The sequence below is a fragment of the Hibiscus syriacus genome, unplaced genomic scaffold (assembly GCF_006381635.1).
Source record: "Hibiscus syriacus cultivar Baekdansim isolate YM2019G1 unplaced genomic scaffold, ASM638163v2 tig00111701_pilon, whole genome shotgun sequence".
Taxonomy (NCBI): Eukaryota; Viridiplantae; Streptophyta; class Magnoliopsida; order Malvales; family Malvaceae; genus Hibiscus; species Hibiscus syriacus.
The window spans coordinates 521,450-536,765 of record NW_024063157.1 but is presented as its reverse complement, the minus strand read 5'-3'; the positions used below and the strand labels follow the sequence as shown (position 1 = coordinate 536,765).

Below are 15,316 nucleotides of genomic sequence, written 5' to 3'. Positions count from 1 at the left end.
AAAGATTAAAAGCAAAAATAAATAAATAAAGAGAGATAGATGAAATGAAAAGCAAGTGGACAAAATTCCACAAGATTTGACATTAAAATTGGCATCAAAATCTTTAAATGGGTCAATATCAGTATGAACAAGCAAAGCATATCTAGGGATGTTTTTGGATGATTCATGGCCAATCACAGATTTCTGGATCCCCTTCATTTAACCACAATTATTTGGAGACGAATCATATTGTCAGTTATTCGAGATTAAATTAATTAAAATATAGTTAATTCTTGAATCGAATGGATTCAACTCGAATTCATGATGAGTCCGAGTCGAAATAAACTATTTAATATCCGACTCAAAAAGCTCACGAGCTACTTAAAAAAATCTATTAAATTTTTTTGATTTTTTAAATTAAATTATTAATAATATTAATACTTGTATGTTGTTCTTTTTAAAATATATATAATATGAATTTTCGTGTACTTAAAGTTAAGGTTCATGTTCGAGTTTGAGTTTCAATCGAGTCATGTCTGAGAATATTTCGAGTTCAAGTTCTTTCAAACTCGAGTCGAGCTTGATAATTTTAAGCTTGTGAGTTTTTCGAATCGATTTGAGATCATTTATACACTTTCCGAGTCAAGCCGAACTCAATAATACTCGAGCTCGACTTGACTCGTTTACAGCCCTAATTATGGTTGTAAATAAGATTAAATAAATTATAAATTATGCAAATTTGATTCAATTAATGTTTAAGTTAAATAGATTTGATTCAAGTTTATATTCAACTCAAATTTTTAAGGAATTAAAACCGACTACTTAAAAATATTAAAATAAATAAATTAAAAATAAGCTTAGCCGCTACGTTTATCATAAAATAAAATTACTGCATCCAAGAAAACGCAAAAAAACGAGAATGAAGAGTCCGCAACGCAACGCCAAAAGCAACTGCACCAACTGTCCCACACCGACCGCGACCAGTCACCGCCTCCCTATCTAAAGACAATAATACTTCGAAACAATCATAAGTTGTAACGTTTGACCTTCTTTCTTTCTTTGTAAATTAACCTTGATTCTCGCTTATATAATGTATTTTTTTCAAATTTATTAAATAATTTGAATGATGAAAATAATATATATCTTTTAGAAGTTTTAAATAAATGTATGGTATGTTCATATTATCAATATCTTAAAAGAATAATGTACATATGTTATTTTATAATATTTATACTATCCATATAAATAACATATTTTTCAAAAAAAAAAAGTCACGATCATATGAAAATAAAGTAATATAATATCAAAATTATAAGAATTTATGATTATAAACTTTATCTTAAACTAGTGTCGATTTTATTATCTATTTAATATTAAATTCTTAAAACTTCATCAAATCACTTAGTTCGAGGCTCGAGGGGTGGAAAGGAAAACTACTCTTATTCGGAGGGCGTATTACTCTTATAAAATCTGTTTTAACTAACATGCCAATGTATTTTTTATCTTTATTTCAGTTTCCGTCATCAGTGGCCTCACACTTGAACAAATTGATTGCAAATTTTCTGTGGGGCTAAGGATCTGGGAGATGGATCCACTGGGTGAGATGGGAGTCAGTATACATCCCGAGATCGTGTGGTGGCCTAGGATTCTTCGACATGAAAGTAAGAAATCGTTCCCTACTAAACAAGTGGATTTGGAGGTATGGATCTGAAGCTGCCTGTGGAGAAAATTTGTCGACGCCAAATACGGATATGACTGACGCTTCTACCGGGGCCTGGACAGCGTAATAGGAAGTCGTGGGTTTGGAAAAATCATGCAACCTCTAAATTCAGTGGATGATAGCTTTTCGAAAGATTTAAGGCGTGTAATGGTTAATGGAAAGACGTTCCATCTTTGAGATTGGCTTTCCCTCGTATATTTGCTGTCACTATCAAAAAATCAATAAATGTTTGCGAATTCGGTAGGAAAATCAGTGGCCTTTGGCAATGGGAAATAGCGATCAGGAGAACGCTTTTTGACTGGGAACTAAACATTTGGGATGTGTTTTTAGCAACCCTCAATAACTCGGTGAATGATGTATGCGAGACTGATCGGTTGACATGGAAAGGTTTGTGTCTTGGTTCTTATGTGCCTAAAGTTTATTGTGAAAGCGTTGCATGTGAAGGAAAGACTAAAGAAGATGTATGGAAGTTGGTTTGGGCAAACTCGGCTCCACCCAAGGTGGAGGCATTTGTTTGGAAAGCGATTCTACATAGAGTGCCGACACTCCTCAATTTATCCAAGATGAGTGTTTCAAATTGAGAATCATGCCTCTGTGTGTTATGTCATGAAGAGCAGGAGCGACGAACCATTTGTTTTGCCATTGCAATGTTTCTTGGAGATTATGGCAGAAGTGGTGCTCAATGTGAAAGGTAAATTTTATTTGCCCCGAAAATGTGAAAAGATTCTTACTGGCATAGGATGTACAGCCGATAAAACGACCATTTAAGCCCGCTTGGAACTTAGCTTGTTTTGGGATTGTTTGGAGCATTTAGCTATTCAGAAACGATGTTTTATTCAACAGAAAATCCTTCTGTGAGAACTATCTCTTTGAGATATCGTGCTCATGAATTGGCCACTGGTGTAATAGCAAATGGCCTGACTTGTTTTCGTCTGTTGCTGAGTTTTCAAGAGAATTTTCGATTCTTCTTTAAAACATTTCCAAGTCAATTCTATTAATATAAAATACTTATTGTTCCAATCCTAATACTACGAATCTCCTCCTCGATAATAGCCCATATATATGTCTCGTAATACGAGCTACATATCTGACATAAACTCAACTGACATATGTTGAACTTAAATGCTTAAAAATTTTGTTTCATTTAATAATTTTTTTAACTTTAATTTTTTTCCCTTAATCATATAAATTTAAAAAATATTGTTTGATAAAACTATTCTGATTTTAGTCAGTAGTTAGGCAGTTTAGTGTCGTTTCATATTCGAACATAACTGTCTAATACTACTTGATTTTAAATCATTTAAAATATAACATTTATAATATTCACTCATAAATACGATAAATACTAAAATTAGATAAAACTAAAGAAAATAACCTTCATTACTATTACAAACCCTTTTTAAAATAATTTTGATAAAAAACCCAACAAATATAATGTACATGTAAATTGGATTGATGTGATTTTCGTGGCTGCTATGAGGCTCTGTTTAATGTTTTCATATGAGTTTGGGGGGAGTTGTTGTGTTTTGCTTATCATTGCAGGTGTTGAATTATTCTGGTGCATTACTCAAGTGTGCAGTGATTATGGGCGATGTGGGAATGGTTTGTTTTTTGTTGTTGTGTGGTGCGGCCTGGATTCTGTAGTAGTGGGGATTTATTTTCACTGTGTAGATTGTTTGAATCTAAATTCGTCCAGTTTAGTTGGATGTTGAGGTTACTACTGCTCGACTTGTTGTTCTGTTTTCAGTGCTGTGTGGCGTGGGGTAAGTCCCTTTCAATGACTTCGATGGTGTGCAGGGGAGTGCTGATGGATTTGTCTTGGCTCTCTATGTAGGGTCTTGGGTCTTTGATGCTAGTCTTTCCTTGGTTCTTGGAGCTGGTGTAACGTTTTTGGTCCTCTGGTGCTGGGTGTGCTTTTTTGCAGGATGGTGTTTCCAGCTCAGTTGTTGCTAGGCGTTATTGGCGAGCAGCGTTTCTGGAGGAGTGGTTCGGAATCCTGAATGGCTGTTACTGCATTAGGTGGCTGCTGGTTTTCTGTTGGCGTCGCATTGGAGCTGTTGTATTCCTGTCGGTGTCCTGTTGGCCGTATTTCTATGCTGGTTTGGAGCCCAGGCTCTGGTGTTGGAGTGCTGCCTGTATTATTGGTGTATGTGTGTTGGCATTTTTGTTTTAGGGGTTGTGCTGTAATGGGGGGGGGGGGGGTTTGCCCTACGTGCCCTGTTGTGCGGTTGCCTGTTTCGGCTGTAGCAGTGTAAACATACTATGATGTTTGATTACTTTCTCGACAACTCTTCGGGACTCTTTTTCCTCTATTTAGTGAGATTTTTTAACTAGATTTAAGTTTTTGTTTCGTTTTATATTCAATTTTTTGAATACTAAACCACTTTAAAAAATAAAAAAATTAGAGAGAGAATTATGTCCTCCCTATGACTATCTGAATTCAAGCAGCATAATATATGTGTGTATGAGTTTAGATCTAGACTTCTTTAATATGAATTATATTTTTATTTAAAAATAAATATTAAAAGTAATTTTATACAAATTGAATCCAGAGTAAAATAAACATAAAAGTAATTATGTTCTCCGTACATCCGTTGCAATTTTTTTCCTATCCAATCATTTCTAACAAAAATGAAAATCAAATCAGAAATTCTAACAATTAAACCATATCTCTGGTGATGATTTTGATCAACGGATGTGATATTATCAAAGTTTCTCAAAAGTCAAAATATATAATTAAGATTAGATTGACAGAAAAAGGATAAGCCTCATCAGGTTTGATAGAATGCCACCTTACAATAACATTGTCTCCCCCCTATAAAATGCATCCAGACATAATCATTGTGTAAAAGTCAAATGTGGATCTCCTTGTGTTCACTTTTTCAAACCCTAAATCTGTTTATACCCAAATTTCTTTCTAATTTCGGCTCCTTAAATCTTTAGCTTTTTTTAATTGTTTTTAATCTCTCCATTTCTATGATAGTCTCAGCTCTATCAACCCAAAAAACCCATTTTTTTCTTCTGTTCTTCGGTATTTGTTTTCCTTTGAAATGAATAACAGCGACCATTGCAATCGGAGATCAAAGGAGGGATTTTCCGACCAAAACGAAGACGATAGCTGTTGCAGTGATCGTGAAGCTAAAAAGAAAGACTTGAATTGTATCGTTACTTCGTTAACGTTGGTTGAGGAGCAGGAAAAACAAGACGGCGAGGAGCAAAATGATGAGTCCCACGAAGAGAAATCGATTATGGAGTCGACCAGTAACAAGAAGAGCCGAACCATGCTTGAATTACAGTTCAATTTACAAGATTATTACTCCGAAATTGAAGACACCAACCGTGTAAAGCGAAGGAAATCGCGCTTCACGGCGGCCGCTAGCGTTTCCGAAACAGAAAAGCAGTCACCCAACAACGGGAGTGGAAAATCCGGGTCGGGTCAGGGACAACAGAGGCGGTTATGGGTGAAGGACAGGTCGAACGCGTGGTGGGACGAATGCAGCCGACCCGATTACCCGGAGTCGGAATTCAAAAAAGCGTTCAGGATGAGCAAGTCAACGTTCGAGCTCATCTGCGAGGAGCTGAACGCCGTTATCGCCAAAGAAGACACCGCGTTACGTAACGCAATCCCCGTCAAGTAACGGGTGGCGGTCTGCATCTGGCGGCTGGCGACCGGCGAGCCGCTCCGGCTCGTCTCGAAACGGTTCGGCTTAGGCATCTCCACGTGTCACAAGCTCGTCCTCGAAGTCTGTTCGGCTATACGCAACGTTTTGATGCCCAAGTACTTGCAATGGCCAAACGACGACGGATTGCGGAAAATCAAACAAGAGTACGAGGCCATTTCTGGGATACCAAACGTCGTCGGATCGATGTACACGACGCACATTCCGATCATCGCGCCGAAGATCAGCGTCGCGGCGTATTTCAACAAAAGACACACGGATCGAAACCGGAAGACTTCGTATTCGATAACCGTACAGGGCGTCGTCGACCCGAACGGCGTGTTCACCGACGTGTGCATCGGCTGGCCCGGTTCGATGACCGACGAGCAAGTCCTAGAGAAATCGGCATTGTTCCAAAGGGAAAAAAACGGTGGTTTATTGAACGGCGTTTGGGTAGTTGGAAGCCCGGGTTATCCATTAATGGATTGGGTTTTGGTTCCTTATAAACAACACCATTTTACATGGACCCAACATGCTTTCAATGAAAAGATTGGTGAAATCCAAAGGGTTTCCAAAAAAGCTTTTGGAAGATTGAAAGGGAGATGGAGTTGTTTGCAGAAGAGAACAGAGGTGAAGTTGCAGGATTTGCCTGTTGTGCTTGGAGCTTGTTGTGTTCTGCATAATATCTGTGAACTGAGGAAGGAAGGGATCGAACCTGAGTCGGAAATCGAGGTTTATGACGACGAAATGGCGGCGGAAGATGGTATGAGATCGGTGAGTTCATTGAAAGCTAGAGATGCTATTGCTCATAACCTTTTGCATCATCGTTTTGCTGGGACTGCTTTTCTGTAACTTATAAAGTGTATATATACCTTAAGAGGGGGAAATACCATATATTGTTGTCTTTTTATAGATTAGGAATTCATTTGTTTTTGGAAATGTAGTTATTACTACTTCTTCTAGAAGATATTTGTATTCCTTTAGGTTATAGAGTTATTTAACCATGTAATGAAGTACATGAATGAAATAAAACATATAGGACCATTCTTTTCAATGTGCAATTGTTTGTCGATCTATGCAAATGTTGTAGTGGTCATTTTATTGATCTATGCTCAAATATGTGTCACTGCACTGCTAGAATAAGTTAAACATAATGCTAATTTTATAACAATTTAATTTAATGATATTAAAATAATAAAATCTTGGTTGATGAAACAAATAGGCGGATAGTTTTGTCTCAATAGTAATATGACCAAATCTCAAAAACCATAACGATGCTCATGCTACAAGTGAAGTTGTAGGACATTAAGATAAGAGCATTTTATAAGTGAAATATGGTATTATTATGGGGATGACCTTTAACAGGCTAAATTAGAGGGACAGAGTACATACAATAATTATTTTCACATTTAAGTCTACCACTCCCAAGGGGACAGATGCCAAAAAAGTTACCTTCGAGGAACCTATCTGATTGAGTAGACAGTTGAAAAGCAACGTGCAAATCCTAAATCGGCGGACCTATAAATTCTAATCAGTACTGAACAACAAATCTGACTCACTTAAGATTAAACTCAAAACCATTCCGATTCAAAAAAAAAAAAAAAATTAAATTATTAGTATTCAATTTATTGATCAATCTATTTTAAATTGAATTGTAATGGGTTTTATTACATAAATAGTCTTCCTCGTATAATTTATTTTATTCATAAATATTAAGATTAAAATTTTTAATATTAATTAAAGAATTTAATATTTTATCTCACTAAATTAACTCATTATTAATATTGTCCTTACTCAATTTGATTATAAAAGTTTAACTTTAATTCTATTGGTTCGAATTCAAATTGACCCAAACAAATCTAAATTTAAAGTGGCCAAAAATAAAAATAATTCAAATCCAACCTAAAATCGAGTCTATAACTTCAATAACAATCTAAAACAACCCAAAAAGAACTTGAAAATTTTAAAAGACACTAGGAAAAAACTAACAACATCTGGTGCTTAATAGGATTGTAAACGAGTTGAATCAAACTCGAGTATTGAGTCACTAATATCAATCAAGGCGCTTCGGATTTACCGCTTCATCAGACGGAAGATGGATTAGATATCAAGCAGGTGACTTTTAGTTTCCTTTGATTAATTGCTTATTGGGTTTTAAACTATTTGTCTTGTAACCTATTCCTTTAATTAATGATTTCATGATTCAAATAGGTTGTTGAAGATATATGTTATATTGGGTTAAAGTTTGTGTTTGAAAATGTTCAAAATTAGATAAATGGTCATGTCGATCCTGATAATGGTCAGTTGTTGCGTGACATTGAGTAAATAGGCAAAACCCTTTACTTGCAGAAACCCTCATCGAAACCTTTGATTTCCACATCTGATTTTGGATCTATGTCAGTCTTTCGGAATCCGATAAGGATAAGAAATCGTCGTGGGATTGGAAGAAGCACTTGAAAGCATTAACTCATAATATGCAACATCGGTTTCATATTTGCAATTTCTTCGGGGACGATGTTTGACTTACAAAATAATTTAAAAATGATTTTAAACAAAGGGTAAACCATGTGAATAATCTCATATATTTTGGGTCAGACTGAATTTGATTCATGATATTTTTGATCTGTTCCATTTTAATTTCTAATGTTATCGATCGTTTAATTTTAATCTCTCAGTCGTTGATTCCTATTCAATTTTAGTCCTTCAATTGTGTTAGAGACTTAACGAAAATTAATAACATATAGACTTAAACCGAATGGACTGATAATATGAATAACCGTTTATCTTTAATTTTTAAATTAATAATTAAAATTCCTTAAATAAAAAATTGATTTTGAAGCTGATGAATTTTTTTGATGATATCCGAATATTTTTAGATTTTATAGAAGATCCATTAGAGCATACTTTAACTTCCAAAGAACATGTTTATTATCATGATTTCATAACAGACACAAGATTCAAATACGGAAGGAAACTCAGCATCAAACCCGGAAGGAAACTCATAGCATCAACCGCGATTATTTAAACCATGAGAGTGTCCCTAAACCACACTCTCTCAACATATCTTGACCTCAATGGTCTTCGGTTTCTTAGGCTCGGGCGGCGGCAATTTCTCCACGGTCACTGTCAAAACCCCATCTTGACACACTGCCGATATCGCATCCGTGTTAGTAGCATTCTCCGGCAACACGAACTTCCTCATAAACTTGCCCACCCTCCTCTCCATTCTCACGTACTTCGCCCCTTCTTTCTCTTCCTCCCGCTTCCGTTCTCCGCTGATCAACAGCACGTTGTCGGCCTCCACCTGTACTTTGATGTCCCCCGATCTCAGCCCCGGCATGTCGACGACGAAGACGTAAGACTTGGGATCTTCCCTGATATCCGCAGGGGTCGCCGCCATGGCCTTGGCGTCGCGTAAGTAAACACGAGATGCGGCGTTGGGGTTCTTGTTGGCGTCGTTGTCTTCGTGGAGATCCATCGTGTGGTGAAGGGTGTGGAGGAGTGGTAAATCGTAGCCCATGATTCTGAAATCCATTTTTCTCTTCTTTGATGAAGACGATGCCGTGAAAGATAAATTCTTCGCCTTTTGAATCTTCGATTTTCTCTGGAAATTTGCTCTTCTTTGTGTGGATGGAGAATTGAGGATGGGGTTTCTGTATTTAAATGGTTGTGGTGGGAGTTTTTCTAGAGGATTTTCGACAAGATTTTCCTACTTTCTGGAAGAGTCCTTCACTTTCGAGAATGTATTGGAAGGTCAAGAATAGTGCGATTCATAAGCTTGGAACAGTCCTTTTACTATTATTCATAAAATTTCATCTTATTTTTTAATTTTTTATTAATTAATCACAAAAGTAACTCACATGTTAAATTGAACGTTAATTATTTTTTAATATAAACAAATATTGGATATATTTAGAGATTTATGTAAAAAACTTAATTACTCTCGTCAAATTATTGGATTCGAGATTTAATATAGACTTAAAAATGGTAGTTTAAATTTGACCAAAAAAAACTATTCGAATTTTATCTGAATCGATATAAACTTAGACCTAATTTAATCTGAATCTAAAGTAACTCAAATTTAAGTTAATTCCAACCAAAAAGTAACTTAAACCAAAATGATGATTGAATTCAAAATTTTGAACAATTGAGAGTTGAAATTAAATCTAACTTATAAGGTTTATGGACAAAACGATATAAATTTGATTAAAATTATTAATATTTATATACATATTCAGATGGACTCATATTCAAATCAATTGAAATTGATTGAAGATCCGGAGGTTGTCTCAAAACAAAAACAAAAAAATATGATATTGACTTGATTCAAAAATCGATTGGTATTAATCTCTTCAAAATCGACGGATAAGATATTGACATGATTCGAACATTGATTGATATGATATTAATAAATATTGAAAATCAACCGATTCAATATTAACCTAACCTAAAAATTGACCGATTTGTTATTAATCCAACTTGACTTACAATAGACCCAAATTAAATTTGATCTATCCGAACTGAATTTAAACCGAATACAGTCTAGAACAAATGACTCAACCCAAATTCGATTCAAACGACCTGTTGTCACCTCCAAATTTAAAAGGTTTATGATTTGAAGTTTAATGTTTAAAATTTAGGGTTTAATTTACCTCGTTGATGGGGACGATCCCGGCTCGAGCTCCTTTATATGGGTGCCCTTGTGGTTACCGAGAGCAGTGTTGGCACTGTAACTGTTAGTTTAGAAATTTCCGATACTACAGCCATTGTTATAGCTAGTGCTGTTTCTGGGTTAAGTTCAACTATGGCTGCATAACTCGTTTGTACCCCCATCGATGTTGTGGGCCAAGGACTTGTGGACTATGGCTGCAGTTGAATATTTTGGTTGCTATTCAGAGCCTTACTGCATTTTTTAGAGACCCATTTGATGATAATGTATTACCTATTGTTTTTTTTTAAAGATGTAGATTTAGTTTGTCAAGTGAAAATAAACTTCACTGGGAACACCTCAACGTGTCAAACAATTTAACAACCGACTAATGACCAACTTGGAACGGGTTAGACGACGGATCCAAGTTGTCTGGTGTTCGAAAAAACTATCACCCACGTTCTGAGTGACTACTCAACCACATCACATAACAGGGAGTTCCTTTTCCTTTCTTTTACTTGATTGGTTAAAGACTAATCTCACTAAAACCGCAGGGGTTGATTTCATTGGAGACACTTGTTTGGTCTGGAGACTCTGGAAGCAACGCAGTAACATCGTCTTCAATGGACAGATACCGCTCATCATTCATTCGGCGAGGTCATGGACCAAATCGATCCGGGCTAACTCTCATAATTCTCTTCTAAGCTACAACCGCCATACTAGGAATCAACACTGGAGGCCTCCCATCACCAGAGTGGTCAAACTCACCACAGATGGAGCTGTGAATCAACCCTCAATAGAGGCGGTAGGGGCAGCATCATTCGGAACACTGAAGCCGATTGGATAATAGGTTACTACTAAAACATCTGTCGTTGTCATGTCCTTCACGCCAAGCTGTGGGCTCTGTTGGATGGCTTGCATATCGCTGGGACCGAGGCTTTGATGTGGAAATGGATAACGCCGAGACAGTAAGGCTCCTCAACACCCCTTATTCGACGCAACACAAATCGACCATCTTTCGCAGAATTCGTAAGCTTCTCCGATACCAATATAGGATTAAAATATCCTACATTTGTTGGAAAACGAACGGTATCATTGATGCGCTTTCTCCATCTAGACATGACTGTATGAAGGAGGAGACCTAACCACGGCTAGTGTAGTTGTTTCCTCTTGCAACCAAAAAAAAAGGTCACTACGACATAAATTAGGACATTAGGTAAGAACAAAGTTAAGATAAAATTTGGAGGGAGAAAATTGTGAAAGGGTAAAAAAATATTGAAAGAGTTAAAAATTTGATTTTACAAATATTTAAATTATTTGTTGTCAAATTAAAATAAAAAATAAAATCTCAAATTTCAACAAAATAAAAGTACTAAAATCAAAATCAAGAATCAATCATAAATCGAGTGGTCTCTTCTCAATCATAAACACGACGTCGTTTAAAATCGAATTGACTAAAATTCCTTGTACCAAGGACAAAAACGAAAAAGCGAACCCACGAGAAACTGAAGTGAGAGATGAAGTCAGCGGTGTCATCACTACTTAGCTCCAAGAATTCTGCATTCTCACGCAGCTTTCTTCAACATTCATCAAAACCCATTTCTCAGACAACATTCTTAATCTCAAATATTCCCCAAAACACCAGAAATCTGTACAATCAAAGTTACCCAAAGCTGCAAATCAGACCCATCTCAACAGAATCATCGGTAATGGCATCAGCTTCCATGTCTGAGCTAGCCAGGGAACCCCCTGCCCTTCCTCTTCCCACCCCTCCTCTCACCAAGGCAATCTCTTTTTTCTCTGTCTTTGTCTTTTTGTTGATTTGATTGTTTGTTTGTTGAAGTTATCTGTTTTGGGTTGTTTTTTTCGTTGTTATTGTTGTAGTTCAAGATTGGGCTTTGTCAGCTGTCGGTGACGCCAGATAAAGAGAGGAACATAAAGAATGCTCAGAAGGCCATCGAGGAGGCTGCTCAAAAGGGTGCCCAGCTTGTTCTTTTGCCTGTGAGTATCTCAAGGTTTCACCTTTTCTGATTTTCAAATGAGGGAATTGTTGGGTAATAATTTGTAGAAAGTTATGGAACAATTATCGGCTGACAGCGGTTCACCCTTCTGATTTGGGTGGAGATTTTTATTCGGTGATGCCAATTCAGTTTCTTTCCCACTTACTTTGTAACTTCGTAGCAGTCTTCTGCTTTTGGGTAATACAATTGAAACTTATCCAAAAAAAATAATAATAATAATAATTGATGAAGAAAATGAAGATCCGAGAGCCCCTTCCTGTCCGCCATAAGGTGGGTTTATATTTGATGGTGTCTGACCTAGGATTATAATTATTATCGTAGGCTGACAATGTCATTTAACGGAGGTGCTCATTAAAGATTTGGGTCTTGTCGAATTTCTTAGGTTTGTCAGTCTTATTAAGAGATGGTGATGGGTCAGATAGTTTAATTAATTCCGGAGGTGCAGTGTTCTTTCGGAGATATGAAGCTTATCTCAGGTGTGACATAAGCTTTCATTGTATCGAATTTGAGGGTCTGGTATCGGTGGGTCTTGGAATTGTTTGGTGAAAAAGAAAGTTATGGTTCTTTGTTTTTGGTGTTGTGTTCAAGAATTATAAATTATGAATATGATGATATCAAAGCATCGACTTTTAGGCCTGCTTATCCTGTCTGTTATTTTGTTTCAGGAAATATGGAACAGCCCGTATTCGAATGACAGCTTCCCTGTTTATGCTGAAGATATCGATGCAGGCGGTGATGCTTCTCCTTCTACGGCTATGCTGTCTGAAGTCGCTAGTCACCTGAAGATCACAATAGTTGGCGGTTCTATACCCGAATGCTGTGGCGATAAGTTGTATAATACTTGTTGTGTCTTTGGTTCCGATGGAACGCTCAAAGCCAAGCATCGCAAGGTAGAGACTCTTTATGTCGCATAATGGTAGTATGGAATAACAAGCCAAGCATCGCAAGATGATTGTACAAGATCTGTCATCACCTGATATAAAAAAGCTCATACATTGATTCATTATTTGATGATTTAAGGCATCTAATGTTTCAGTTTTGATGTTTCACGTATCATCGAATGAGAATCGGTACTAATTTCTATGAGGTTCTGCTAGTTTCTGTGATAAAGAGAGACGTTTACCGATTGGTATGTAGTCATTGGAATTATGGGTCTCAAATACCAAGTTCATTGTGTCCTTTAGACAGTTCTATTGTTTTAGTGATATCATTTCGAAATTTGAAGACTCTCTTTAAAGCTGTTGTGTTTAATATTTATTACATTCCTATGGAACTGCAGATTCACCTTTTCGATGTCGATATTCCCGGGAAGATTACCTTTATGGAATCGAAGACACTTACTGCAGGGGAGACTCCTACTGTTGTGGACACAGGTTCGGTGTTTCCTTTGACTTTCCGCTCATGAACATGGGCATGTTATAATAATTAGTCCATAACTTTTGTTGAAAGCATTTCCTTAGATTTCTATGAATTCTAATTCCCGTCACCCGTCTAGTGCATTAGTTCAAAAATTTTCGAAATGGGAAATTAATAAATACTGCATGCAGATGTTGGACGTATCGGTATAGGAATCTGTTACGACATTCGGTTTACGGAATTAGCAATGATTTATGCTGCAAGAGGTTTGTTTACTTCATCGAACTGTGATGCAATTAACTTCTCCTGTTGTTTTCTTTTCTTCAAATGCTTTGATGTACATTGCGGTTTGGATCTTTCTACTGCTTTCCTCTCGATATTAACAAGATTATGCTCATGTATTTATCTTTTCTTTGAAAACTGAAAGTTGCGGAAGTAATCATATTGCCTATCTTATTCAATTAGGTGCTCACTTGATATGCTATCCTGGAGCATTTAACATGACAACTGGGCCATTGCATTGGGAGTTGTCGCAGAGAGCAAGGTGCTTGTTCTTTTTTCCCTGCTTTCGATCTCCAGATTTGTTCTTTTTTGCTTGAACATCCGACCTTTCTCCAACCCGAAGGGGAATGGCCGTATTCGATGATCTAGTGAGCTAAATGTTATTTTTCTATGTCGAATAGTGTGGTTTATACTGTTTGTCTCTATATAATAGTTGTTCATCTACTAATGTTCTTCTTGCTGTTACACATGCAGGGCTATGGATAATCAGGTATAGCTGCAAAATTTTTCCCTTTCGTCAATCGACCAATGTAAAGGCATACCTTAACGAAGCACTTGAAAATTGTGTCAATTCTGTCATTGTATTTTCGTCTTCTGTTTTATTAAGCATTGAAAAATACTCGTTTATAATTTATGCTCCGTTGTTGTTGCCATAGTTACTGAATGTTACATGTGGAGGTGATTCATTAGAACGGGAAACTTAAGGTCCTTAAGACCTTGCTGTCTTGAACACGAATATCTGATTGATTCTAAAAGGTTTCTGTTTTGTGTTTCTTTCGAATGGCAGTTATATGTTGCAACTTGTTCACCTGCTCGAGATCCTAGAGCCGGTTACGTGGCTTGGGGTCACTCAACACTTGTAGGACCTGTAAGTTGATAGCTCGTTTGCGGGTTAACGAATATAGATTTCATGTATGGTGTTTTTTTGTGGTTTTAAGCCATGTAACTGTATAAGTAATGCTTAAATTGTTTGCATTGTGACAGTTTGGGGAAGTTCTGGCCACGACTGAACATGAAGAAGACATACTAATAGCAGAGATTGATTATTCGATACTCGAGCAACGAAGGTGACCACCGGTGGCTTTTTCCACCTAGTATTTGTTCTATGGAATTCGTCTATCCGATAACACTTTCTGATTGTTCTAAGTGGTTGCTTGTGATAAAAATTCAGGGCAAGTCTTCCCTTCACAAAACAACGGCGAGGCGATCTTTACAAGCTGGTCGACATCCAGAGGCTCAACTCTCACTGATGTAAGAGGGGAGGAGAGAACCTTGTGATGAAACTCATCGATACGAGAGTTTTCGTTCGAACTCCATTAAGAGTCCTTTGTTAATGGAACTCATCAGTTTATGAATATTGTTTTTTCAAAAAAGTTTGTATTAACCAAAATAAAATGATCTAGTGAGATGATATATTATATTCCTAAGTAAGATTAAAAGTTCAATTCTTGACGCGAATGGAATAAATTGGGTTGGACCTACTTCTTGTTTATTGGTCAATGTTATATCCTCGTATCTATATTTGAATATGTATCGGACACGAATATTAGAACAAAATACTTTAAAAAAACCAAAACAAGATAATAGTACATTGCAAGTTTGCCGAGGGAAATGACACATAAGGTCTACCTATGCAGATATCCCCAATCGT

At 36.6% G+C, this 15,316-nt stretch overlaps 2 protein-coding genes and 1 pseudogene across 2 annotated transcripts; 2 read left to right on the top strand and 1 right to left on the bottom strand.

The window, feature by feature from the left end:
* Positions 1 to 4,637: 4,637 nt before the first annotated feature.
* Positions 4,638 to 12,599, top strand: LOC120167875 (annotated as a pseudogene).
* LOC120167877 (17.3 kDa class II heat shock protein-like) lies at positions 8,263 to 9,009 on the bottom strand. Its single transcript, XM_039176767.1, has one exon. The coding sequence runs from the start codon at positions 8,891 to 8,893 to the stop codon at positions 8,414 to 8,416; it is 480 nt and encodes a 159-aa protein (XP_039032698.1). The 5' UTR covers positions 8,894 to 9,009; the 3' UTR covers positions 8,263 to 8,413.
* LOC120167876 (omega-amidase, chloroplastic-like) lies at positions 11,503 to 15,128 on the top strand. The gene is made up of 10 exons (XM_039176766.1): positions 11,503 to 11,790; positions 11,891 to 12,007; positions 12,693 to 12,917; positions 13,307 to 13,400; positions 13,575 to 13,649; positions 13,849 to 13,927; positions 14,140 to 14,155; positions 14,453 to 14,533; positions 14,650 to 14,732; positions 14,837 to 15,128. The coding sequence occupies exons 1-10, from the start codon at positions 11,524 to 11,526 to the stop codon at positions 14,913 to 14,915; spliced, it is 1,116 nt and encodes a 371-aa protein (XP_039032697.1). The 5' UTR covers positions 11,503 to 11,523; the 3' UTR covers positions 14,916 to 15,128.
* Positions 15,129 to 15,316: the final 188 nt, after the last annotated feature.

Coding starts and splice junctions, on each gene's coding strand:
- LOC120167877 (XM_039176767.1), bottom strand. CDS start 8,893: ATGGATTTCAGAATCATGGGCTACGATTTACCACTCCTCCACACCCTT.
- LOC120167876 (XM_039176766.1), top strand. CDS start 11,524: ATGAAGTCAGCGGTGTCATCACTACTTAGCTCCAAGAATTCTGCATTC. Junction 14,534..14,649: donor ACTCAACACTTGTAGGACCT/GTAAGTTGATAG, acceptor GCATTGTGACAG/TTTGGGGAAGTTCTGGCCAC. Junction 14,733..14,836: donor TCGATACTCGAGCAACGAAG/GTGACCACCGGT, acceptor ATAAAAATTCAG/GGCAAGTCTTCCCTTCACAA.